General features: G+C 40.7%; 1 protein-coding gene across 3 annotated transcripts in view; it reads right to left on the minus strand.

The window, feature by feature from the left end:
* Nucleotides 1-2,937: 2,937 nt before the first annotated feature.
* LOC124591660 overlaps nt 2,938-25,222 on the minus strand; it is an 85,319-nt gene continuing 63,034 nt past the window's right edge. For all 3 annotated transcript variants that reach the window (XM_047131754.1, XM_047131751.1, XM_047131753.1), the window contains 2 exons: nt 21,939-22,118; nt 2,938-3,506 (listed from right to left, as the gene is read on the minus strand). In XM_047131754.1, the coding sequence (XP_046987710.1) occupies nt 3,269-3,506; nt 21,939-22,118 (418 nt within the window). In that variant the 3' untranslated portion in view covers nt 2,938-3,268. The remainder of the gene's footprint in view (nt 3,507-21,938; nt 22,119-25,222) is intronic.

Genomic DNA, 25,222 nt, shown 5'->3' on the forward strand with positions numbered 1-25,222 from the left:
AAAAAATATATCTTTCTGAAAAAAAGGGTGCCAACTTCACAGTAAGTAAAAAGATTTTCTCATTAAAATGCAATTATCTCGTAAACTATTAGCTGCACAAAAAAATGTTACTTGGATTTTCGAAAGAACTCTTGGAGCTCTATTCAGAACTGTGCTCAGAACTCTTGTACTTATTTACATTTTGCGGAAATTGCCAAAGAACGTTTTCGATACGAAAATTTTTTCGAATATTGTTGTTTTCTTCGCTAAATTCTGCAGAACTATTGAAATTTTGTACAAAGAACTCTAGAACTATGCCATATCTATCAAGAACTCTGAAAAAAATGTATATTTCTCGAAAAAGGGGTGCTAACTTCACACGACTCCTCAGCATCACCCGACTTAATTCGACTACATTCCATTATCCTCGTTTTGCTTTTGTTGATGTTCATCTTATACCCTCCTTTCAAGACACTGTCCATTCCGTTCAACTGCTCTTCCAAGTCCTTTGCTGTCTCTGACAGAATTACAATGTCATCAGGGAACCTCAAAGTTTTTATTTCTTCTCCATGGATTTTAATACCTACTCTGAACATTTCTTTTGTTTCCTTTACTGCTTGCTCAATATACAGATTGAATAACATCGGGGAGAGGCTACAATCCTGTCTCACTCCCTTCCCAACCACTGCTTCTCTTTCATGCCCCTCGACTCTTATAACTGCCATCTGGTTTCTGTACAAATTGTAAATAGTCTTTCGCTCCCTGTATTTTACCCCTGCCACCTTCAGAATTTAAAAGAGAGTATTCCAGTCAACATTGTTAAAAGTTTTCTCTAAGTCTACAAATGCTAGAAACGTAGGTTTGCCTTTTCTTAATCTTTCTTCTAAGATAAGCCGTAGGGTCAGTATTGCCTCATGTGTTCCAATATCCAAACTGATCTTTTACGAGGTCGGCTTCTACCAGTTTTTGCATTCGTCTGTAAATAATTGGTGTTAGTATTTTGCAGCTGTGACTTATTAATTCGGTAATTTTCACATCTGTCAACACCTGCTTTCTTTGGGATTGGAATTATTATATTCTTCTTGAAGTCTGAGGGAATTCCGCCTGTCTCATACATCTTGCTCACCAGATGGTAGAGTTTTGTCAGGACTGGCTCTCCCAAGGCTGTCAGTAGTTCTAATGGAATGTTGCCTACTCCCGGGGCCTTGTTTCGACACACGACCACTGTCTAAGGCCACTGCGTCTACAGTCTCTGAGAATCAGATCCGAACAAACCACTCCTCACGCCTCCTGTCGGGAGCTCCTAGGCTGGCGACAAAAAGTAGTGGCAGCACTGACTGCGAGCTGAGGGGAGTGGTAGGAAGGGGAGGGGGGGGAGTGGGGAAGAAGTGCACACACATACTCAGCCACATCTGGCCATCGACGATGCGTGACACCTCAGCAAACAAACCATTTCATCTACTGAGACGAAAACGAGATTTTTCCAGTGTTTTGTTTGTTCAGATTCCCCTGATGTGTTTGGAATTTCCCCGATTTCCAGAACCTGTGGCAAATCTGACATCTGACTGCCACAAGTTAGGATCACCCTGTGCACCGAGCACGAGCACACGTGACCCCTTCTCAGCTGCGTCTGCCGCCTGGGACACTGGGGAACTGCTCTCCCGTGCACGGGATGCCGTTACACAAATTACAACGGTTGTACGTAGAAGAAAATAATTTAACATTACTCTTTAGTGACATAGTCCAAACATGCAGCTGAAGAAAATAATCTTGTCTTTAATCCATCCTAAATTACAAACAGACAAGATATAATACTCATATTACGCAGCTGTGGTTATACAAAGTAAATTTTACTTTAATGGTCTATAGTTCACCAGATAATGCTTCACATATTTTATTTAAGTTAAATAATCTTACACCACATTTACACTGAAATAATCCTTTATTTGTTCCTTCTTGTAACATTAATTTTTTTTCACCTCTGGAAACATCTAGTAGTAAAGTAGTAAAGTAGTAAAGTAGTGCATCTAAAGATGCACTACTTTAAAATCTTTGATCCAACCAATTTCACTTTACCACTTACTTATCTTCATACCCGACAGTGACTTATCAGCCAAAAACTGGTTTGTGTAACAAATAATAAATGCTGTACAGTATTACACTAGTGATGTGTGGTTCATTCGTAAAAGAGTCTGTCGTGTATTTTAATCACAAAGTGGTTCCTCCAAATGAAATTTAATATTTAAAAATGGTATCTAGCAGTATCCTGATAAATATAATTAACACTTAAAATAACAAGGTAGCAGTCCTCATTTATTATTGTTTCACAGGTTTATAAAAACAAAGAAGTTTTTAAATTCGACTTACTGCAAAAAAACATTGTCAGTGCTATTTATGAATTGCTACCTGATCTACATCTACATCTACGTCTACATTGATACTCCGCAAGCCACCCAACGGTGTGTGGCGGAGGGCACTTTACGTGCCACTGTCATTACCTCCCTTTCCTGTTCCAGTCGCGTATGGTTCGCGGGAAGAACGACTGTCTGAAAGCCTCCGTGCGCGCTCTAATCTCTCTAATTTTACATTCGTGATCTCCTCGGGAGGTATAAGTAGGGGGAAGCAATATATTCAATACCTCTTCCAGAAACGCACCCTCTCGAAACCTGGCGAGCAAGCTACACCGCGATGCAGAGCGCCTCTCTTGCAGAGTCTGCCACTTGAGTTTATTAAACATCTCCGTAACGCTATCACGGTTACCAAATAACCCGGTGACGAAACGCGCCGCTCTTCTTTGGATCTTCTCTATCTCCTCCGTCAACCCGACCTGGTACGGATCCCACACTGATGAGCAATACTCAAGTATAGGTCGAACGAGTGTTTTGTAAGCCACCTCCTTTGTTGATGGACTACATTTTCTAAGCACTCTCCCAATGAATCTCAACCTGGTACCCGCCTTACCAACAATTAATTTTATATGATCATTCCACTTCAAATCGTTCCGTACGCACACTCCCAGATATTTTACAGAAGTAACTGCTGATCTGTGTAGCCATTTTATCATTTAAAAAATTTGTTTCATTGTGAATCCATTGTTGTTACAACAAGAATCAAACATTATTGCAGATTATTACAGCAGGTATTCAAACAACATTACTGTTTCTTCTACACATTTCTAAAATTATTTGTTATATTCCTTCAAAACAGTTTCCGCTTATGTTGACAAGTACTGAGAATTGTACTTTCCTATAAATTTCACATTATTTTTATACATACAGATATAGTGCTCTCAACCTCTCTCACTGTCACTGCCGCCGACGCTACTATCACTGTCGCCGTCTTCGTCACTCTCCGAACGGTCGTCCACCGCTTCGTCTGCTTCGCCGGGCCCTACGTCCTCGAGTGCCTCGAAGTAGAAAGGCTGTAGCTCAGCGTGGACCGTGCCGCGGATTACGAGATTGGGCATCTGCTCGGTCAGCCCGTCTGTGGCTCTGGGGTCACCTGGGCACCCTTCGACACTCAGCTCCCTGTGACAGGAACGGGAGCACTGCTGTTACTGTGACAAACTGAGATCCTTCTGTACTGTGAATGTTTGTACAACAGTATTAAGTATATCTCCACTTCTTAAAACCTCATCAAGTTTTGACACTGCCTTTTTACCAAGCAGCAAGCGTCTCCACAATATCGAGAGATGCTCGCTGCTTGATAAAAAGTAAGACCTTGACGAGGTTTTAAGGTGTAGAGATATAATTTTAGCAACAAAGATCCATATTGTAAGGGCTACAGTCTTTCCAGTTGTTATATACAGATGTGAGACCTGGACCATTACAAATGTGGAACGAATGGTGAAGAATAAACTGCTTTGAGTTGTGATGTTGGAGGAAACTCCTTAGAGCCCCGTGGACTTCAAAGAGAATGAATAGGTTAACATTAGAGCAAATAAAACCAGAGCACTCCCTGGAAGGTCTGATGCTAAAACAAAACCTGACCTACTTTGGAGACATCATGAGAAGATATGTTTCACTGCAAAAAACTCTAATGGTGAGGAAAGGCACTAGAAGAAGAGGACGTCAGAAGGTGAAATGAATCAATCGCATCACAGAAGTAATCTGCTCCAACCTGGAAAGCCTACAGGAGAAAGTGCAGGACAAAAGAAATTGGCATGCTTTGGTTCATGTGATCACAGAGAATTGGAACTGTCTAGACAAATAGAAATAGAAAGAGAGAGAGAGAGAGAGAGAGAGAGAGAGAGAGAGAGAGATTGTTACAAAATTCTAATAACGTACATGGAAATTTATATTTACTCAGAGAAAAAAAATCTTTAGGTAAGTGAAAAAGGAGGTGTGGCAGGAGCGACTGTGCACGGAGAGGGGGAGGGGGGGGGGGGGGTTGCCAGCATGGTGGGATGGGCAGGGACAGTGGTGGCGTAGGAGAGAAATTGGGGAAATTGATGGCATGGTGGGGGGGGGGGGGGGGTAGAGAGGTGCGGCCGCAATGATTTGCAAAGATATAAAGCTACTGGAATTTGTTGTTCTTAATTTCACAATCCTTGGATTGTATAAATAACATGGGGAAAGTACTCAATTCTATAAATTTTGGAGAACATTCTCAAGTTCACACAAATAAAACAAAGTGAGTATGTACTTCACCTGACTGTGTTCTCAGCTTGAGTAAATGAGTGGGTAACCTTGCTCAACATGAAGAACATTCTCCGATTTCATACGAATAAACACAGCGAAGTTTCTCACGAGCAGAGAAAATTCTCCCCTTTTTGATATGAGCTCTGTAACATAAATCAGGCTGATTAAATTCTGCAGACATTAAGTCTTACCAAGTTTTTTTAGTAAATTTAATAAATCTATGTTGCTCAGATGGAAAAAGAAAGATATACGTAACCCGAAGACATATTGAGTAGAGTAACTGTGTAAGTTTATATGGGTTTAACAGTAAAAACATTATTAGGGTGGTGAACTTATTTCCCAAATATCATGAAGAAAAAATGAAAACATTTTTGTGCTATTTATGAGACCCAAGTTTTCCCGAGTGGTGTATGGGAAGACCAGGTACAAACCAGACAAATATGTCACTGACCTTTTCAGATGTTCATCATATTTTCGCACAGCACAGATGTTCCATTTTGCTATGCTAGAAATAAGTAGGCAAATCATAAAAATTAAAAACAGGTTTATTACAAACCTAGTGAACTGTTTCTCATAACAAAACCACAAGATGACCACTTAAGTACTTGACGTGCCAACAGAGTATTATGTGCCATTTAATCGAGATTACCACGTGTCAGAACACACTCGTTTTACAATCCGGAGTAGACGATAATGTGACGTATTGTTAAAATTTCATTCGCATAATGCGTTCACCTAACATCAATAAAAAAAAGTTCCCTGCATGTCGAAAATTTGTCAAGATTATCAGAAAATGTATTTTCATAAACCATCCGTAATGTTCTTAATAATCTGTTGCCGCACAAAAAAGTGAAAACAAAATGAAATTTTATGCAACTCTTCCCAAACACAGTGATGCTACAGTTCCATATTTGTACACTGAATAGTTTGCATATTTCAGCAAGCTGAACGAAATGCAAGATAAAGAGTACGTTCTGTGCCCGGTGCAGACAACACAACGCGGAGAACAGATTCGAGCAGGTGGCGAGATAGTGAGAATGAACTCCCTCATCAGAAAATTTGCTCTGAACATTTTGTTCATACGATATAAAGAACTTCCTCAGAGCACGTTCTTTCACTCAGAAAATCTTCTCCAAAGAATGTTCTCTTTTTTATCCATACGACCTCTTTAGTGTTTGCACCCTTATTCACTTCCTACAAAGCCAACAACTTCTCCTCTCCACTCCAGAATCACCTGTTCTAAGCATCCTCAAGACTTTCTTCCTCTCCTCCATTACAGATAACTCAGTAGGCTTCAGTCCACACTGTCATCGACAGCCCGATTGCACCACACGGGCCACACCTCCAAAAGACTATCGGAATCGGTCCTTCACACTGTGTACGGTAAGAAGATTGGTGATGGGGAATGTGGAACAGGTAAAACGAAGCAGATGCCATCCCCAGAGCCCAACACTGACTTCTCGGTGGTTTTGTCCGGGCCAGGCAAGTCGCAGGAGGGACCATCAGAGGAAGAAATACTTGAAGGAACTGCAAAAGAAATCAGCAGAACTACAGCATCGGCACACTTCAGGGAAGCAATGACATAAGAGTTTTAAGACTGTACGTATAACACCGTATCAATGTAAGCTGGCTTCAGCTACTAATTCAGATGTTAAAGGCATCAGTGCGAAGGATCTTCTTGTATTACTAAATAAGTCATTTAGTGGAGCTCCAAACTTAGGGATTTCACAGACAATGTGAATGCAGGATTTCAAGTAGTCCAATCAGATGACAAACCATTGCTACTTCACAATATAAGTCTAAAATTATGGCAAAAGCTACAGCAAAATTAACTGTCCGGGATAATTATAACTGGAATCGAGTGAATATAATCGGGGAAGAAAATTATACAGATAAGTGCAGCATAGGCTATTATGCTTGTAGGCCTGTCAGGCCAGACAACACACAGGGAAAGCAATTGCATCATCGGTTCATCGGATAGATGAAGTTTAAAAATCATTCAGAGAGGCCGTCACCAGTGACACGGGCAGCACAACCGTGAGGTGCATCGAGACTGGTGCGGATACTGGGACAGGATCGCTCCGTGCAGGGCCTGGCGAGTGATAGGATTCGGGCAGCTGTACGAAGACACGCCGATTAAATTAGGTTAGGCACCACAGCAGAAGAGGTGTTGAGAGAGGAAAGTGCCCTACTCTCCGTGAAAGAAAAAGGATCTATTCCTGAGAGTGAAGGAAGTCTAAACTCTAAGTAACAGAGGGAAGATGATGACACTGAGTGCAGATGGGTCACATGGCTAGAGACTGTGGAAAGTCAAAGAGGAACACGAGGGTAGACGGTGAAGGCAGAAGAAGCAAAAGGCTCTCAGAAATATTGTTACCACTGTGACAAACCAGGTCACACAAATGCAGACTTAAAAAGATAACCATTTGTGAAAAATGTGAAAGGCTAGACCCCAATTCAATGAGAAATTAGGGGCTGTGCCCACAAGTGAAATGGAAAACTAAGAGTGTGTTACACGAGGAATACACATCTTACTGTGACAAAATGCCCAAATGTTAAGAGTCACAGATTTTGAAGCAAGAAACAAAATTGCAGTGGAATATTGCTACAAATTAGGAAGTCAGTTACAGTTATCAATAGATATCAAGGGCACATATGAAGTCGGTTTGATAAGTCATTTAAAATAAGCGAGAAAAATGTTTGTTTCGTAAATAACTCAACTTATTTCTCAACATATTCTGCTTGGAAGGATATAAACTTGGTCCAGGGATCCACCAACTTTTTCATCCCACTGCAAAATACTTGTTGATTGCAACTATCACTTCCTCATTTGATGAAAATTTCTTCCCAGCAAGCCAAAGTGTCAAGTAAGGGAACAAGGTGAAGTCACTTGGGACTAAGTATGGTGAATAGGGTGGATGAGGAACCAATTCAAAGTCCAATTCATGCATTTTCACCATTGTTATCGCTGATGGGTGGGATGGTGCACTATCCTGGTGAAAGGACCCTTTTTTGTGGTTAAACTTGGGTCTTTTCTCCACCAACACAAGTTTCAGATGATGCAACAATGAAGCATAAACAGGTCCAGCTACGGCTGTGCCTTTTTCCAAGTAATCCTTGGGAATCCCAAGAAACAGTGACCATCACCTCACCATCTGACAAAATGGTCTTTGCATTCTTCAGTGGACTGTTACCAGCCTTTTGTCAATTGTTTTGTCTGCCATTTCGACTCTGGTGTGTAATGATGGATCCAGCTTTCATCAATAATCGCAAATCAGGAAAAGTAGATGGCAAAAAGGATCTATGAATACGACGGTAAGCTCCACATGACAGACATAAGATGAAAAAGTGTAAATCACAGAATGGTGAAGGAAAAGTTAAAAATGCAAATTAAAGGCAAGTTGTGAGACGACATGTTATGAGTTACCTATAAGGCAAACTAGTGGGGCATCAGAAAGTGATGTGAAAGTAGCTCACAGCAAAGAAAAACATAAGAACGTGTGTAGAAACAGGGTTGAATCCCAGTAATGAAAAAAAAAAGAAAAGATTATTCCCAAACAAGAAGAAATGCCAAGTGTGCATACAGCCAAATTTATGGTTCTATTAGAGCAAGGGAAATATATTTTCAGTGTACTAATTACAAGTGAGGCCAAGTGGAATCTGAGTACAGTGAAAGTTTTAGGTGAACTGATAAGACAAAGTGACACCAACATGAGCCACACAGGGAGCAATTAACGGCATGAGCACAAAAGGAAATCTCACTGCACAAGTTAGAGAAATGATCTGAATGGTCAGTTGGATAAAGAAGACTGATATGAATTGTATGGCATATGGTGAGGTATTTTATCTAAAAGGTGACAATTTGGCATTCACATAAATGGTAAGGCATGCATTCCCTATATTGCCAAAACAACAAAGGAAAGGTACATCCCTATAGAATACTGGAAGCACAAAAGGTGGTATTACAGGAGCAAATTGAGAAAATGGTTAATGGGGATATAATTGTTCAGAGAACCTGAAAAGTACCCACGGACACCTGTGGGATAGGGAAATATAGAATGAAATCTCAGTGGGGGAAACTTTCCCCATCCCCAACATAAGTGAGATACTGGACAAACTGGGGAAAGCCAAGTATTTCTCCACTATTTTAATAGATTCAGCAGATAGAGGAAAACACAGCATTCACTGCAAATTATCAGCACTAAGAGTCCAAAAGGATGCCAATGGGGCAAAGAATGCATCAAGTATATTTCAAAGACTAGTGAATGTTGCTTTGGCAAGATTGCATGGGACAAAGTGTTTCAATGTACTCGGATGACGTAACTTGCTAAGGTAGTTCAGTAAAGGAATGTGATGAGAAGTTGCAGGAAAATATTGGATGGTTTAAGGGCACCTAGGTTAAAGTTACACCAGATTGTGTGAATTTCTGAGAAAGAGGTAATATTCTTAGGACACAAAATAACAAAGAAAGATGTGGAGCCAGGTGAGCATAATGTGAAGAGGTGGAGAACAGTTCTGAAATCCATTACAGGATTTAAAGGATATTTAGGGGTGGCTGAATATTAATACTGTGAATCCATTGTATAATCGCTGAACTGGGATCTCTGCCACAAGCAGCATTTGAGGAACTGAGAGATTAGTAAATCCTCCCATACTGAGCTACCCTGATTTCAAGAAACCATAACACTGGTGCTGCAGATACCAGTGCAGAACTGTTCAGAGCAGTTCTGTCACGAAGGGAGATAGATTCAGATTTGCCAGTCAACTGTGCCCCACGGTTGTTGGATAAGGCTGAAACTAAGGTAGAGTGCTTAGCAATTGTATGGCCACAAAACAGTGCAGACCACACATTTAGGAAGATTTTACCATAGTAACAGATCACGAGCCACTGACACGGACTTTTGGTGTCGAAGGTCTGTTGCTGAGATTACTGAAATGGTGGTTGGAACTAGAGGAATATTTTTTTTACACTTTGTATAAACCCAGAAATCTTAATGCAAATGCTGATACATCAGTGGTAGCCAGTGGTATCTGAAGCTGGGTGTTGCACCAAAGTTTCAATGTTACATTTTTATACGAGATGGTTACAAGGAAGAAAATTCTTTTATCGGTGCCTCGCTTCCCGACATTTGTTACGATTTAAACATCCTGACAATTCGTGTGTATGAATGCCAGAAAATTCAATTTTTTAAATCCAAGTTATGATCCTGAAAAAAGTGAGAAATATATCTGACAGAAAAATATCTGTAGCAAAGAGCATGCTATGATTTATCAACTATCTAGAAAAACTATTGAATGAGCTACATTCCTAGTAGAACTGAAACACACTCATCATTTAACGAACTTGTCTTACTTGTATTGAAACTTTGCCATTCCATTTTTCACTGACAAACTCTTCAGTCACACACCAATTGCAGTCTGTAATCTGCATCGCGAGACCTCTTTCGGTGGAAAGCATCGCCGAGGCCGTCAACCTTTCCTCACTCGGAGTTATGTAAGAATAATTTTATTATTTTCAAAGTTGAAAAGCAGCCTTTCGGTTCGACCGATGTCACCTTCAACAGTTTAGACTACTTAGTGAACATCTTCCCTGGGCTGTTAGTTGTCAGACTCTACTAGACTAACTGCACCAGATAATGATCTACATTCTTGTGCTAGGTAGATAAAAGATAGTTAACAATATAGTTTCAGCTTATCCAAAAATGATGACAATGAACACATTTCCTTTAAGGTATCTTCAGGATATCTTAAAAAGATACAAGGGGAACTTAACACGAAAAAACAATGAAGCAGCTACAAGATGATGTGAAAAAATACAATGATCTATAACATCAATCACGTTGCACAGCACCTTTGCCTTTCTTTTCTACTCACATCAGGCTATTCCAACTTCATTCTCTTCACTGATAAATCAGTAGATTCATTAGTAATCAACAGATTCAATGCCACTGGTGATACCAATTACTTCTCAAATCTCGATAACATTTATTTTAAATGTCGAAATGATCTTATGGGCCAGCACGCATTGATTCTCCGTACCGTAACTGACCAAACAGAACTCTGACAAATGGCATAACTTAACTAGAAAATTCCAATCAATAACTGAAACGGGTACCGTGTGGCCCCCGCTACATAAGTTCTGAGAGTGCTCGCATTGGACAAATGAAACATGTAAAATAAATAAAAAATTACATGCAACTTGTGCCGGCTCTACAATTTTAATTTATAACAGTTGCTGTTCCCCTGCAGGCAAATGTCTGTGCTCACTGATAATTTAAGATATGATTGAAACGAACATTTTTATGGCGAAGAGCCTGGCAAATTGTAGTTTCACTTCTTATAGAATCACCTTCCAGTATGTGATTTATACATTGTTGGAGTAATGAACTGCGTTTACGAATTGAGATCGAAAAATCCACTGGACAAGATCGAGGGAAATGCTTTCTCACTAAGTCACCGAGGATAGTGGTCCACTGCGCACTCTATGAAAAGAATGGACATATTCTCTGAAAACTCTAAATAAATAAATAAATCATACTGCAATTGATTGATACCGCTTTGCTCATTATAAGATTAACTTCATCAGCATAGCAATGTACACATTCTGCATTAGGACAATTTTTACACAACAGTTTGTACTCCACCCGAGGAAACAGCCATAACAGATGCCTCATCACAGGTCTGTGCAAGTAATTTTTGGTGAGTCTTTTTGCCTATTCAATTCCTCTAGCAAAGTCGCAGCGAACATCTGTGCACCGTGTTCACAAGGAGATAGGAAACTCTAGAACCTCTGGGTCTCAATACGTAACAGTATACAACAGCCATCTGAAATATGTTTGATCTGTTTGTTTTATCTGCTATAACAGCTAAAAATTATGATTCCTTATTTGCTTTGAAATTTCTTCTTGGTATACATCCAACATAATTTGGAAAAGTTCACTTTGAATAGTTTTGAAGGTTCCTTTGAAAACAGTTGCCTTACCCAAATTATCTTTCAATGCTGCATTCAATCCAGAAGTAAAATTAGTCAGGGTTTGATAACAATTCAGTTTTATCATGATCCCTTAAGGCCAATTCGAAGGAACCACAGAAATATATTTAGCCCAGACCTATTACACCCAACTTCTTCTACTACGCAAACTGACAGTGGAGGGAGGAGAAATAAACATACGGGGATGGTACTAAGATATCAGTCGTATCAGGACTTTGTGCAAAATAAGTGGTGACGAGGGATAATGTGCACGCAACTGGGACTCAAACCTGGGATCTCCCGCTTACTAGGTAGTCGCATTAACCACTGTGTGACCCGGACAGACCGTTTATCACAAATGCACAGACTATCTCAGCTGACCTGCACTCCCACCTAGTACCTATCCACAGCCCCCACCCGTGTCGTCCACACTCACTACATTTAGATTCCTGCTGGAGATTGAATGTAAATGTGCATCTGCACTGAAGGTTGTGATTTCAGTGCCCATCATGGCAGATCGGTTATACAAATGTGTGACGTCTGTTCTTTCGGACACGTCATTCTCAGCAATTTTCCTTCTCGATGCACTACTCGGTTGTATTTGAGCAGCTGAAGATTCGTGCTTTTACACTTTGGTACTCAGATGGTTTACGTCTGTAACCCTCACTTTTGTCCACAAGGGTTCAACATCATACAGGCATGGGAAGCAAAATAATGCATTTTTAAATTGACAGCCACACAACCAATCACTATTTTTACAAATATTCATTTTAAACGCTGTCCTAAACTGTCAATTTCCAGTATTAATATTTTGCATGGTGTTTAAAACTGGTTACACTTTGCAAACTAGGAACTGTGTGACGAGCTATTTCTCACTGTACAGAACGTATTATATGCAACAGTGCACAGAAAAATGCAGTATCGAGAACCGATACATTCGATCACCTCGAAACGCCACAACGTATACACACGAGGTTCTCGGAGATAATATTTCTAAATGTGATAAATAAAAACATTAGGACTTCAGTAACAGCTACAATTGCAATATTCCAGCCATTTTTCCAAATGCCACTACATTAAATCTGCGCTCAATTTACAACTGAAAAACTATAAACTCCAGTTATGCTGATGAGAAAAAAATTTCTCCGAATTTCTACCTTCAAAACTAATTTGTCAAAAAAACAAAACTATCACAACCGATGTTAAAAGATCGGTACTCTTAACTTTGTGGATGGTGGAATGGCACACTCTAGTGGCCTCGATGACAAATGAATGAAAGAAAGCTGGCAGACACGTCGTCCATAGAGTGGCGCCTTCTGACGGGACATTAGGAACTGTCTCGAGTCAGGGAATTTGCGTGCCGACTGCGTTACTCTCCGACGTCACTGGCACATGAGCCACCTGTTGCCACGGACGGGCGTCGACTCGACTCGTACCCGCTCCGAGTACGGTGGTGTGCACTGTCTGCACAGAGTTGGAGTAAGAGAGAAAACTCCGAGTTTGCTTCGAGCCTTGCAGCATTTTCACGTCTGTTATCGAGGTGACAAGATGTCAGGTAACCGAAGACTGTATATTGTAACATCTATTACAGCACATATTAGGGTTCCTAAACCAAATAATTACAAGAAAAGTGGACATATGACGTGTAAAATTACTGGGAGCTGGGCAACATTGCAACAATAACATGCGTCCTCACTGTGATGCATTGAGCCGAATGTGGTCAGACGATGTAGAGGGCACGAAAGAACGAGACACAGAGTGGTTAGGGAAAATTAAGAACGTGTGAAGAAAATGAACTAGACACAGAGGAAAAGGTTGAACTAGTGTTAGGCAGTCATCAGAGGATGCACAGAAACTTAGGCCAAATAGAAAACTATAATTAGTGGAAAGACATGAAAAGAGGAACACATTAGGAACTATTACAAATCTCAAAGAAATAAGTTCACACAGAGAAGAGGGTACATAAGTTATTAAGGATCCAGAAAACTGTGACGACAGCATTTCACTGACAAACGGGGTGCTCTAGAGAACTCGTAGGACACTGGTGGAATATTTATGACACTTCGTTAGAGAGGACCACTGTACTTGGAATATATGGGAACAGTATACTGTTTCTGTATTTAATATGCCTCACAGTAGCAAAGTATCAACAAAAATAATCAGTTTTTGAAACAAACAAGTAACTGGATAGAAAAAAAATTTATTCATCATGTGGTGGCAGGAGAAAACACATGAAAAAGGTATTACAGTTTGCAAGCTTTTGGAGCCACTTGCTCCTTCTCCTAACAGAAGGGTCGAAGGGGGAGGGAGAGCAGTGAAGGATCCTTCTCCTAGCAGAAGGGTCGAAGGGGAAGGGAGAGCGGTGAAAGAGGAGGACTGGTAAGGTTTAGGAAAAGGAGTAGAGTTTGGAGGAGTCACGCAGAACCTCTGGTCGGAGGAAGACTTACCGGACAGGAGGAGACGGAAAGACTGACCGTTATAGACTGCAGTGGACAAGATTCAAAAATCTGAGAGCTTAAACACGGTAGATACAGTAATACGAGAAACAGAGAATACTGCTGTAACATCGTGCACGAGCTAATAAATGCGGAAAGCTAAGTGCACTGTATGTGGTACAGGTGGGATGGGAATTGCAAAAAATAGAAGGTTAGAAAATGAAAGATGTGGAAAACTAATCTATCCAATTACTTATATTTTCACAGTAGCAATGGCTATACATTGTTGGCATAAATTTATGGGAGACAAGTACACATTCCAGGAGTCATAAAGACAGAGGAATGAACTGTTATGCATATCAGCCAACTAGAATGCTGCAAGCAGTACATCCAGTAGCACGAGAAAGGATAAAAGAAATGAAGGAAACCAGTAAAGCTCACACGAAGAGTTGGAGAATCGAAGAATATTTAGGATGCTGCTTTTGTTTGATGAGACCGTAAGAAGGTGTCATTCTAAGAACCTAGCTGCACAATTCCGTGGACCGTACAAAGTGATTGCAGATGACCTATCCGATGTGACAATTAAGATGTACAGAACTACGCAATGGAAGTACATGCGAAATCCCAAAATTAAACTTTTTCTGTGGTGTGTCCCAATGTCAAGTGTTCAGACTATTTTGTTCTGCTGAAGCTACCATAGCAGGGGTAGCTTACCTGGATATGTTACCAGAACGGCTCTTTCATCAGTTAAAAGGTGACCCCGAAAACTTTACTCGGCAACAACATCGGGCCCCTATCCGTCGGCACGTTTTTGTACGAGCACAGTCGAACATCGAAGCCTTTGACCGCTGGACTGGTGCTAATAACTGATATGACGAGGACACTGTTCTGCTGGCCTTGACCCCTGTGATTTTTTTCCTTTGGGCTTTGTAAAAGATCTTGTCTGCTTTGTGCCACTATCTAATGATCTGCCAGAGTTGAGACACAGAACTGAAGGGGCTGTTGTTGCTTCCATTGCTCTGGACTTATTACCCAAAGTGTGGGAAGAATTGTATTTTAGGTCGAACTGAATATTTGTATAAAAAACTGTTATAATATACCACTGAAACGGAACATTCCTTTGCAGACAGACTGTACTTTAACACGAACTTTATTATCTACATTGAGGACAGGAACTGATTAACATCAGCTACGTTGTGGGCGACACGTGCAGAGCAGTTGCGTAATGTTATTCAATACTATAACTGCAGTGACAGGATGCAGCGCACACACACTGAACATCACTTGCTTCATGACTCAAAGCACTATGGAGATGCATCAGGACCATTATTTCAATGAGCTTCTGGATTTAAATTCTTTACGACAGGGTGTACATGCGGACAATTTGGGGGGGGGGGAATGAATAAATAAATAAATAAATAAATAAGAAAAAAAACCACGTAGATTTTCCCCTGTTAAAAATACACTTTTTCTGGGTGAAAATGTACTATACCCTGAGAGAAAGTACATTTTTCCTTGTTAAGTGCCAGTATATTTTCCTTCGAAGCTGTAAAACTTTTCAATTCTTTGACTGGTAAACGTTTTATACACCAGCACAGAACTTCCAGCATTTTAGGAAACAAAATCCAGCAAGAAAACAATGTGTTCTGGAAAGCTCTTTGCCGTGGGGCAACATAAACATTGTATATACTGGTATTACAAAAGTATAAATACGAATTCCAGCACGTACAGCACAGTAGCTTTTGGAGCAGTGAAATTTAGACTGTGCTGCACAATGCACTTCGTTAACCAATTATAGCTTGTGTCACACAACCTAGACAGCCGACGACAGCAGATATTCGGAGCACGGTACGGAGAAGATGAGACAATTTACTTGTAAAATGAGCAGGAAAGAAGCAAACAAGTATTGCTACGACTGCGACATATCCCCCTACATGTGAGAAAACTTTGACCCTTTCATTGGAAATCAAATTACGTGTGAAATTGCTGAACTCATCCTTCAATTTTTTTTTTTTTTCGTTTTCTAAAGGATAATCATACTTCTGCCATTGTTTTTGCATAATCTGTAATCTACAAAAGAACTGAAATAAATATGAAAAACTAACCTTGAAGCTTGGTCTCTTTTTAGCATGTGTTAAACACAAACGCACCATTAAAATTTTAAATAATGGCATAAATGGCTGGTCGTTTTTAAAGTGGCTGGCTCTCAAAAGGTTTAAGTTTCGAATGACAGTGAAACACTTCACAATTTAATTAATTCATCACATATTTTCACATGTCTTGTGTAAAAGGAAATTTACTTTGAAAGCAGTGCTTCTCAAATAACCATTCACAATATTTTCCCACAGCTTGTTAGAAATGTAAACACCTGTGATGTCACTCTCATCGAAAGCAATTTGTTCTTACAAAGTTTTCACAGTCTTAACTTTTGCTTTGGTGTTATTCTCTGGTTTATGTTTTACTGCTGCAGTATTATTCTGCAGCAGTGGGCTACAGTAAAATTATTTGTTAGAATATCAGTTTTTATCAGTCAAAACTACAAAAATTGATCTGAAAATTAAAACAATGAAAAATTCCCAAAATTATAACAAATTGCTGGACTTTTCCCGGATGAAAAAGTTCCCCCATTTTTTCTAGATTTCATGGCCGTGAGAACGAGCACATAACTCCACAGAATACAGACTGCCACGCAACTGTGATACCAAATAGGAGAACAGCAGCTGTTGTAATTCAGAGAAGTAGCAGTGATTCTGACTGACATTTCTTCAAATGATCACTGTGTGTGCACGGACTGGAGGAGTACATCATCAACACTTGCCACACTTTGGGACGGTACCGTATCTACAAACATCTACAGTGACATAAATGGTTGCACTGGTGCGTCATGTGCAATTTCCTATTCAGACATAAATCACAGCACCCTTTCAACAAATCTAAGCTTTCTGTGCACCTTTCCTAGTAATGTTTTGCCTGATCACCATATTTCATATAATTTCTTACTATTACCCATTAATGCATATACAATGTGATACACTCAAGACGTTTGCTACTAATCTTATAAGCAGATACTACACAGCTAGCTCTCTCTCTCTCTCTCTCTCTCTCTCTCTCTCTCTCTCTCTCTCACACACACACACACACACACACACACACACACACACACAGAGTCATTATTCTACATTTATCCTTATTTAACACTGATACAGAACTGCAAGAGAAGTTATTTATTTTCCCCACATGCTATCTGAGACAGAACACAGAGAAAGCCCGAGTGCTTCTATATTTTTGAACCCTTTGCCAATCAAACGTAAACTGCAGGAAAAGGATAGATTACTATTCACCATAAATATGACACGTTAACATCTCAGTCCATCCCTATGCCACTCCCCGTCCTGGGCCACAGCTACAGGGATCGTATCACTGTGGAGACCCTGGTGCAGGACCAGCCCAATCCACCTCCCAGCACTTCCAATTCCAGATCCGTCACAGCCTCGTCCTAGCCCACCAGAGGCCAGGCCGTCCGAGAAAGCAGCCACGTCATCTACCAGCTCTGCAATCACTGCACAGCTTTCTATATCGGTACGAGACAAACGGGCACCGCCAACCTGGGGGGCGAGAGCGAAGTAGCACCACGTGGTACAACTTGCAGGTGAACATAATGTGCTGGATTTTGACGGCTGCTTCACTACTCGAGCCGTGTGGATCCTACCCTCCAACACCAGCTTTTCCGAACTGCAAAAATGAGCATTATCCTTACAAGACATTCTCCACTCCCTCCCGAAATTATAGTTGCCTGAACATACAGTAACCTACTGTCGCTACTGTTTCCATCCCCTCTGTCCTTCCACCTCCTCCATTTTCGTGTCCTCTCACCCTCGCTGTGTGCCTCCCTCTGCCAATGCACCTGACCATCCTTTCCCCTCCTCTTCTCCTCTTTTTCAATCTTCCCCCTCCCTCCACCTCAGAACACTGCACCTGCCAGTATTGCTGTACCCCCATCTAGTCCCTGCATGCCCCGCCCGTCTTCTTCTCTCCCCCCACCTGTTGTTGTGGTCTTCAGTCCTGAGACTTGTTTGATGCAGCTCTCCACCTGTTGTTGTGGTCTTCAGTCCTGAGACTTGTTTGATGCAGCTCTCCATGCGACTCTATCCTGTGCAAGCTTCTTCATCTCCCAGTACCTACTGCAACCTACATCCCTCTCAATCTGCTTAGTGTATTCATCTCTTGGTCTCCCTCTACCATTTTTACCCTCCACGCTGCCCTCCAATGCTAAATTGGTGATCCCTTGATGCCTCAGAACATGTCCTACCAACCGATCCCTTCTTCTAGTCAAGTTGTGCCACAAACTCCTCTTCTCCCCAATTCTATTCAGTAACTCCTCATTAGTTATGTGATCTACCCATCTAATCTTCAGCATTCTTCTGTAGCACCACATTTTGAAAGCTTCTATTCTCTTCTTGTCCAAACTATTTATCGTCCATGTTTCACTTCCATACATGGCCACACTCGATACAAATACTTTCAGAAACAACTTCCTCACAAATCTATACTCGATTTTAACAAATTTCTCTTCTTCATAAAAACTTTCCTTGCCACTGCCAGTCTACATTTTATATCCTCTCTACTTCGACCATCATCAGTTATTTCGCTTCCCAAATAGCAAAACTCATTTACTACTTTAAGTGTCTCATTTCCTAATCTAATTCCCTCAGCATCACCAGACTTAATTCGACTACATTCCATTATCCTCGTTTTGCTTTGTTGATGTTCATCTTATATCCTCCATTCAAGACACTGTCCATTCCGTTCAACTGCTCTTCCAAGTCCTTTGCTGTCTCTGACAGAATTACAATGCCATCGGCAAACCTCAAAGTTTTTATTTCTTCTCCATGGATTTTAATACCTACTCCGAACTTTTCTTTTGTTTCCTTTACTGCTTCCTTAATATACAGACTGAATAACATCGGGGAGAGGCTACAACCCTGTCTCACTCCCTTCCCAACCACTGCTTCCCTTTCAAGCCCCTCGACTCTTATAACTGCCATCTGGTTCCTGTACAAATTGTAAATAGCCTTTCGCTCCCTGTATTTTACCCCTGCCACCTTTAGAATTTGAAAGAGAGTATTCCAGTCAACATTTTCAAAAGCTTTCTCTAAGTCTACAAATGCTAGAAATGTAGGTTTGCCTTTCTTTAATCTTTCTTCTAAGATAAGTCGTAGGGTCAGTATGGCCTCACGTGTTCCAACATTCCTACGGAATCCAAACTGATCTTCCCTGAGGTCGGCTTCTACTAGTTTTTCCATTCGTCTGTAAAGAATTCGTGTTAGTAGTTTGCAGCTGTGGCATATTAAATGGATAGGTCGGTAGTTCAAACAAATTTCGAGCTTGCAGCCGGTCGTCGTTCAATACTTCGCACGATATGTCAACTGGGCACCTGCCAGTCACCTTCAGCTGAGCTGTCGCAGACGCGAAAACGTCCTCCATTCCACAATATATAGCGTACTGTAACTATTCTGCGCATGCATCGAAAGCTTGATAGTTGAACCACACTGCCCGCCGGCCGCGCCCTCGCTGGTGAATAGTGGAACTCAGTCGCCCTCTGCGTTGCTGTTTGCCACGGCCGTCGATGCACTCAGTCGTCTTCGATTTGAGCAAATCGTGGAGATGACAGGATTCCATGCACTGTCCAGCTGGTAGCCGCTGTCACAGTTTAACAGATTTTCCGCCAGTCGTATTTCTACGGATTCTTCAATAATGGAGTCCCAGAAAGACGTTGCTGTAGACAAAATCATTGTTTTCTCATACTCCATTGAATGTCCAGTAGAAATACCATGTTCAGCAGAGGATTCTTGCTATTTTAAACGAAGTGTTACCAACAAAAGGAAGAAAAGCTAAAGATGGTTCTGGCATGTTCTCCTCTTTATTCTCTTCCTGCTTCTTAGTTTTAATTGTTAGTGCCCTGTTAATCTGCCGGATGGAATACCCATTTTCGCTGAGTACTGTCTTTAGATGGGCGAATTCTTGAGGTAAGCTATCTAGATCTGGGACAGTATGAGCTCTATGAACAAGTGTTTTAAGCAAATTCATGGTTTGTGATGGGTGATGGCAACTTGATGCTTGCAGGTACAAATCAGTACAAGTGTGTTTCCGGTAAACTGAATGCCCTAGAGAACCATCATTCTTCCTTCGACCAGGACATCCGAGAAAGGCAAACAACCATCTTCCTCTATTTCCATGGTGAACAGGATGTTGCTATGAATGGAGTTGAGGTGATGTAGAAACTCCATTAATTTATCTTCTCCATGAGGCAACACTATGAAAGTGTCATCCACATACCGCCAAAAAACAGTTGGCTTCAGGGCAGCTGATTCAAGCGCTCTCTCTTCAAAATCCTTCATAAAAAGGTTGGCCACCAAAGGAGACAGGGGGCTACCCATGGCGACACCGTCAGTCTGTTCAAAATATTCTTGATTAAACATAAAATAAGTTAAAATTCACAGGATAGATCGGTAATTTTCACATCTGCCAACACCTGCTTTCTTTGGGTTTGTAATTATTATATTCTTCTTGAAACCTAAGGGTATTTCTTACGCCTGTCTCATACGCTTTGCTCACCAGATGGTAGAGTTTTGTCAGGACTGGCTCTGCCAAGGCCATCAGTAGTTCTAATGGAATGCTGTCTACTCCTGGGGCCCTGTTTCGACTCGGGTCTTTCAGTGCTCTGTCAAACTCTTCATGCAGTATCATATCTCCCATTTCATCTTCATCTACATTCTCTTCTATTTCTATAATATTGTCCTCAAGTACATCACCCTTGTATAGACCCTCTATATACTCCTTCCACCTTTCTGCTTTCCCTTCTTTCCTTAGAACTGGGTTTCTGTCTGAGCTCTTGATATTCATACAAGTGGTTCTCTTTTCTCCAAAGGTCTCTTTAATTTTCCTGTAGGCAGTATCTATCTTACCCCTAGCAAGATAAGCCTCTACATCCTTACATTTGTCCTGTAGCCATCCCTGCTTAGCCATTTTGCACTTCCTGTCGATCTCATTTTTGAGACGTTTGTATTCATTTTTCCCTGCTTCATTTACTGCACCTTAGAAAGTGAAGAAGAATGTGGCGTTATTTCATTCGAGACCGAAAGTGACGACAGTTTGCCAGTCGAGCGACAAGTACTTGCCGGTGGTACGAGATAAATACGTCCACTGTGCTCTGGCCAGCTTCTACGAGATTTCTGTTCACAGGAAACCGTTGTAAAATCCACACTTAGAATTGACAGCTGCACAGAAACCTAAAAATGACTCCAAGTTTCACATATTTCAATCGAAGTCTAGTGCACCAGTATGCTCAGGATTTTACTATTGGTGATTTTCAAAATTTTGCAACTTATAATTTTGAGCTCTAAAACCCATCTTTATATTTCAGTATGTAATGTCTTTCAGTATATAATGTTTTTCATTAATAAAAAATATCATTTTTGGAACATAATTTGAAAAAAATATATATATATTAAGGGGTTAATTCTCCTTGTATTATCAAAATGTAGACAGTCAAAACTGGAATTTTAGGCAGATACATAATGTCAATAAAACAGTTTGTTACTCTGATTCGTCAGGGTATGTTAAAATAAATGTTTCTAAAGAAGCCTTTCGGATCGTCTTATACTTGGGTAAAAACAGTAGTAAACTTCATGCGTGTTTGACAATTGTTGCACTCTACCTCAGTCATATTGCAGTTTTAATGGCCAGCTGCATATTTTATTTATTGTCTTGACTTACAATTCTTTTTCAACACAATTTCAGTCACAACATTTATGAGTAACTCACACGATTCTGTACTACTTCACCAGTTACGTTTTCATTATTCAGCAAAATACTCTGTCTGCACTACACTGCAAAGCCAGCAACATCACTTACATTTCAAGATGTTCTAGACGGTCGATCTCCGAGAAGGCAGCAGGCGACAGCTTCGTAGCGTGAGTGACGGAGAGCTGCCGCAAACCGGGACATCCGTGGCTGATGGCAATTACTGTGTTATCTTCCACACCGTATCCGTGTGGTAGATCCAGCACTTTCAGTTGTGGCAGTCCTCCATTCCTTAAAAATACAATCGAGTACATAGTTTATGTTGTGTCACATTATTTTGTCTTTATAATGGGGGGAAAAAATCAGAAACAGCAACCTGACACATTCTGCTTACAATGACAGAACACACCCTGCTCACCAATTTTGATAACTTCAGGACGCTGATCAGTTGCCACAGCAAAGTAACTCTCACGAAAGGATAGGGTCACAACACTACATTTTTTGGAAACATCCACATCAAATGAACCGAGGCGCTATCTGATTTGCACCAAGTACAATTTTAGAACACTAAAAAATAGGGAAATTGTAACTATATTAATTTTCCAGGTATCAAAATTCTAATTTAAATTTGTTTCATATATGTTCGACTGATCACGGACAGTGGGGACTCGCGGATATCGAGGTGATCATTATATAGTATGGGAAAATAAAACTGGCCATAACACGAGAGTAGAGCAACATTGGCAACCTCGATTTGAGCAATAGAGAACCACGGGTCAGAAATGCACCGTCGGGAAGCTCCCGCTGTAGAACAGCAGCCGGTCAGCTGCGAGGATGTGTCTAGTTGTGTAATTTTGTCAGAATCGGTGCTACTGAAGTTGTTAGAATATAAGTTAATTCAGGTTATCTCTACATGACAAAAAAACAAACATGTAGCCTATACATTTCAGTATTAACAACACTGGATCTTACAGTACCTCATGTCAACTATCTACATGCAGTCCTGTTTCTCCAGTACCAATTAGTATCTTATTATTGACATTACAGTACTATTAGCATAATTGGATTTAACAGTCTACCATTAAACAGTAAACATAACAGAAAATTCGTGTGTCAGGTAACTAGCCGTGGATATGTATTTAAAGTTTTACCAAGTTTGACAGACCAGCTGATACTATCATCTGCAGCTAATTTAAGTAGTAACTGTGCTCAGAGCACACACTTTTCCGTGCTCTTGTCACCGATCAGCTGTAGCTCCACAACGGTGCAGTTATGACCTACAGTTATTCAGAAAATGTTTGTCAATTCTGTGTCCTCTTCTGTGGTCTGAATCGATCAGTCTGGTTGTTGTTCTCTGTCTTTCATATGACCAAACAACTCAGTCATTTATGTCATACAACTGAGTCTGTGAAAATAAAAGTTTCTTAAAATATGTACAGCTGTGGTATGTGTCACGCCAAAGTTTCACCCGTTACCACAGATGTGCCTCGAGATAAAGGCCTCACTGACTGTGGCTGACTGGTACGAGACCTGTGTTCATATTATTTGTTTACTTTGATCCTCAGTCCAGATTCTGCTTTCTGTACGCTTTCTGTTTTTTATTGGCAACAAAGTGTTTTACAATTCCTATTGCTGTCTTCTAGGACTTGGAGAGGGGACTTAGTATACAAGTTTTTAATAATGAACCCGCACCTCTTGAGATGTAAAATAAGTTTGAAGATTAGAACACTTTTGAATCCACCACTTCCCAGTGCGCGCACCTATTGAGAGGAATGTGCCGTTCTCACACGCTGTTGTAATTATGACATCACGTACTATTTTCCTCTGACTCCAACAATGGCTGCAAGTACGTTCACTGGTCAGTACGTTCACAACTGCAGCGATCTGTGGTGTTTCACAGACCGGCCAAACTCTCTACTTTGAAGAGAATGTCCTTCACCACGTAGAATGGAACACTAAGACGAATATTCTAAACACTGACTGTATCGTGTGCTCCTACAGCACGCGAGTCGGAGCTCATTACCTCCACTGTGTGCGTGTCTGCACACAGTGAAGTGGAAGATATGAAAGTGATCCAACCTTCAAACTTATTTTACATCCAAATGGTAAATTTGCAGACATGGGTTCCTCATCAGATTTGTTCTGCCAAGTCACCTGCACAACCCTTAGGAACCTGCAACAGGAATTGTGAAAATCTTTCTTTAAGCGTTTTTTGGAAACGTGAATATGAAAAACAAAAATTGTCACACACACACACACACACACTCTCTCTCTCTCTCTCTCTCTCTCTCTCTCTCTCTCTCTCTCTGTGTGTGTGTGTCTCTGTGTCTCTCTCTCTGTGTGTGTGTGTGTGTGTGTGTGTGTGTGTCCCCTCTAACTTGCCAAAGGGTTTCTTCTGAAAAACTCTACACTTCTGCTATCTAGTGCAGTGAGAGGCTTCCTTTACTTCATAATATTTACATTAGAACTGCCAGATCTTTGGCTGGTTGATTTGAAGCCACCAAATTTGTGAGTAACCCTGACAGCTGAGAGACCTAACCCCTGCTGGCTCAGTACATGTTTTCAGTAACAAACAGCACACCATACTGTACATATGCAAGGGTAAGATGACCCCAATTTTAAGACGAGCCCCCTTTTATTTGACTGGCTTCTTAAGAAAAATTAATTTTTAACATATTCTTGACCAATCAAAATTACAAACTGTTTTATTGACAAAGTATTTGCCTAAAGAGTTAACATTATACCTGTTCTAAATTTATGCCATTTTAATTGAATTAACTGTGAGTTGTTCTGATGTGATGACCTCAGAATATGGCTGTTTTCATCCAAATACGTGTAGGATTTTGCTTTTGTACAGGTGTGACAATTTTGCGGTGTCTCTCACTTCCAAACACATAATCTGCTCACTGCTCTCTCATTAGCTACATAGAACTGACAGCTGACACATATCCTTTCACACCCGTCATACATCACAGTGAACATCGATAACACTACAGCGGGAAACACACAACTACGCCATTGGCCCCTATGTAGACTAACTGTCTGCTGCAGAAGTTAATACTACTATTGTGTGTTTGTCCAGTTTTAAAGTCAATTCAGTTCTGAATACATGTGCATTCAGGCAAACTGCAGTTTAAACATGGAAGATGTACAAAAAGAGACAGAGTATGTGGTACAGATTACCACTGTTGGCATATCAGGTATCTTATGTGACCTCAGTAAGGCATTTGCTATGGTGAACCATACGCAGCTGCCCCTCAAATTAGCTTCTTATGGTGTCCATGAAAAATCTTTAAATTAGTTCAAGTCATATCTCAAAAATAGGAAACAGAGGGTAGTTATACAACATAAGGGCAAGAAAGCTTGCTCTAGTTGGAAGGAAATACATGCAGGTG

This window comes from Schistocerca americana, unplaced genomic scaffold (genome assembly GCF_021461395.2).
Source record: "Schistocerca americana isolate TAMUIC-IGC-003095 unplaced genomic scaffold, iqSchAmer2.1 HiC_scaffold_86, whole genome shotgun sequence".
Taxonomy (NCBI): domain Eukaryota; kingdom Metazoa; phylum Arthropoda; class Insecta; order Orthoptera; family Acrididae; genus Schistocerca; species Schistocerca americana.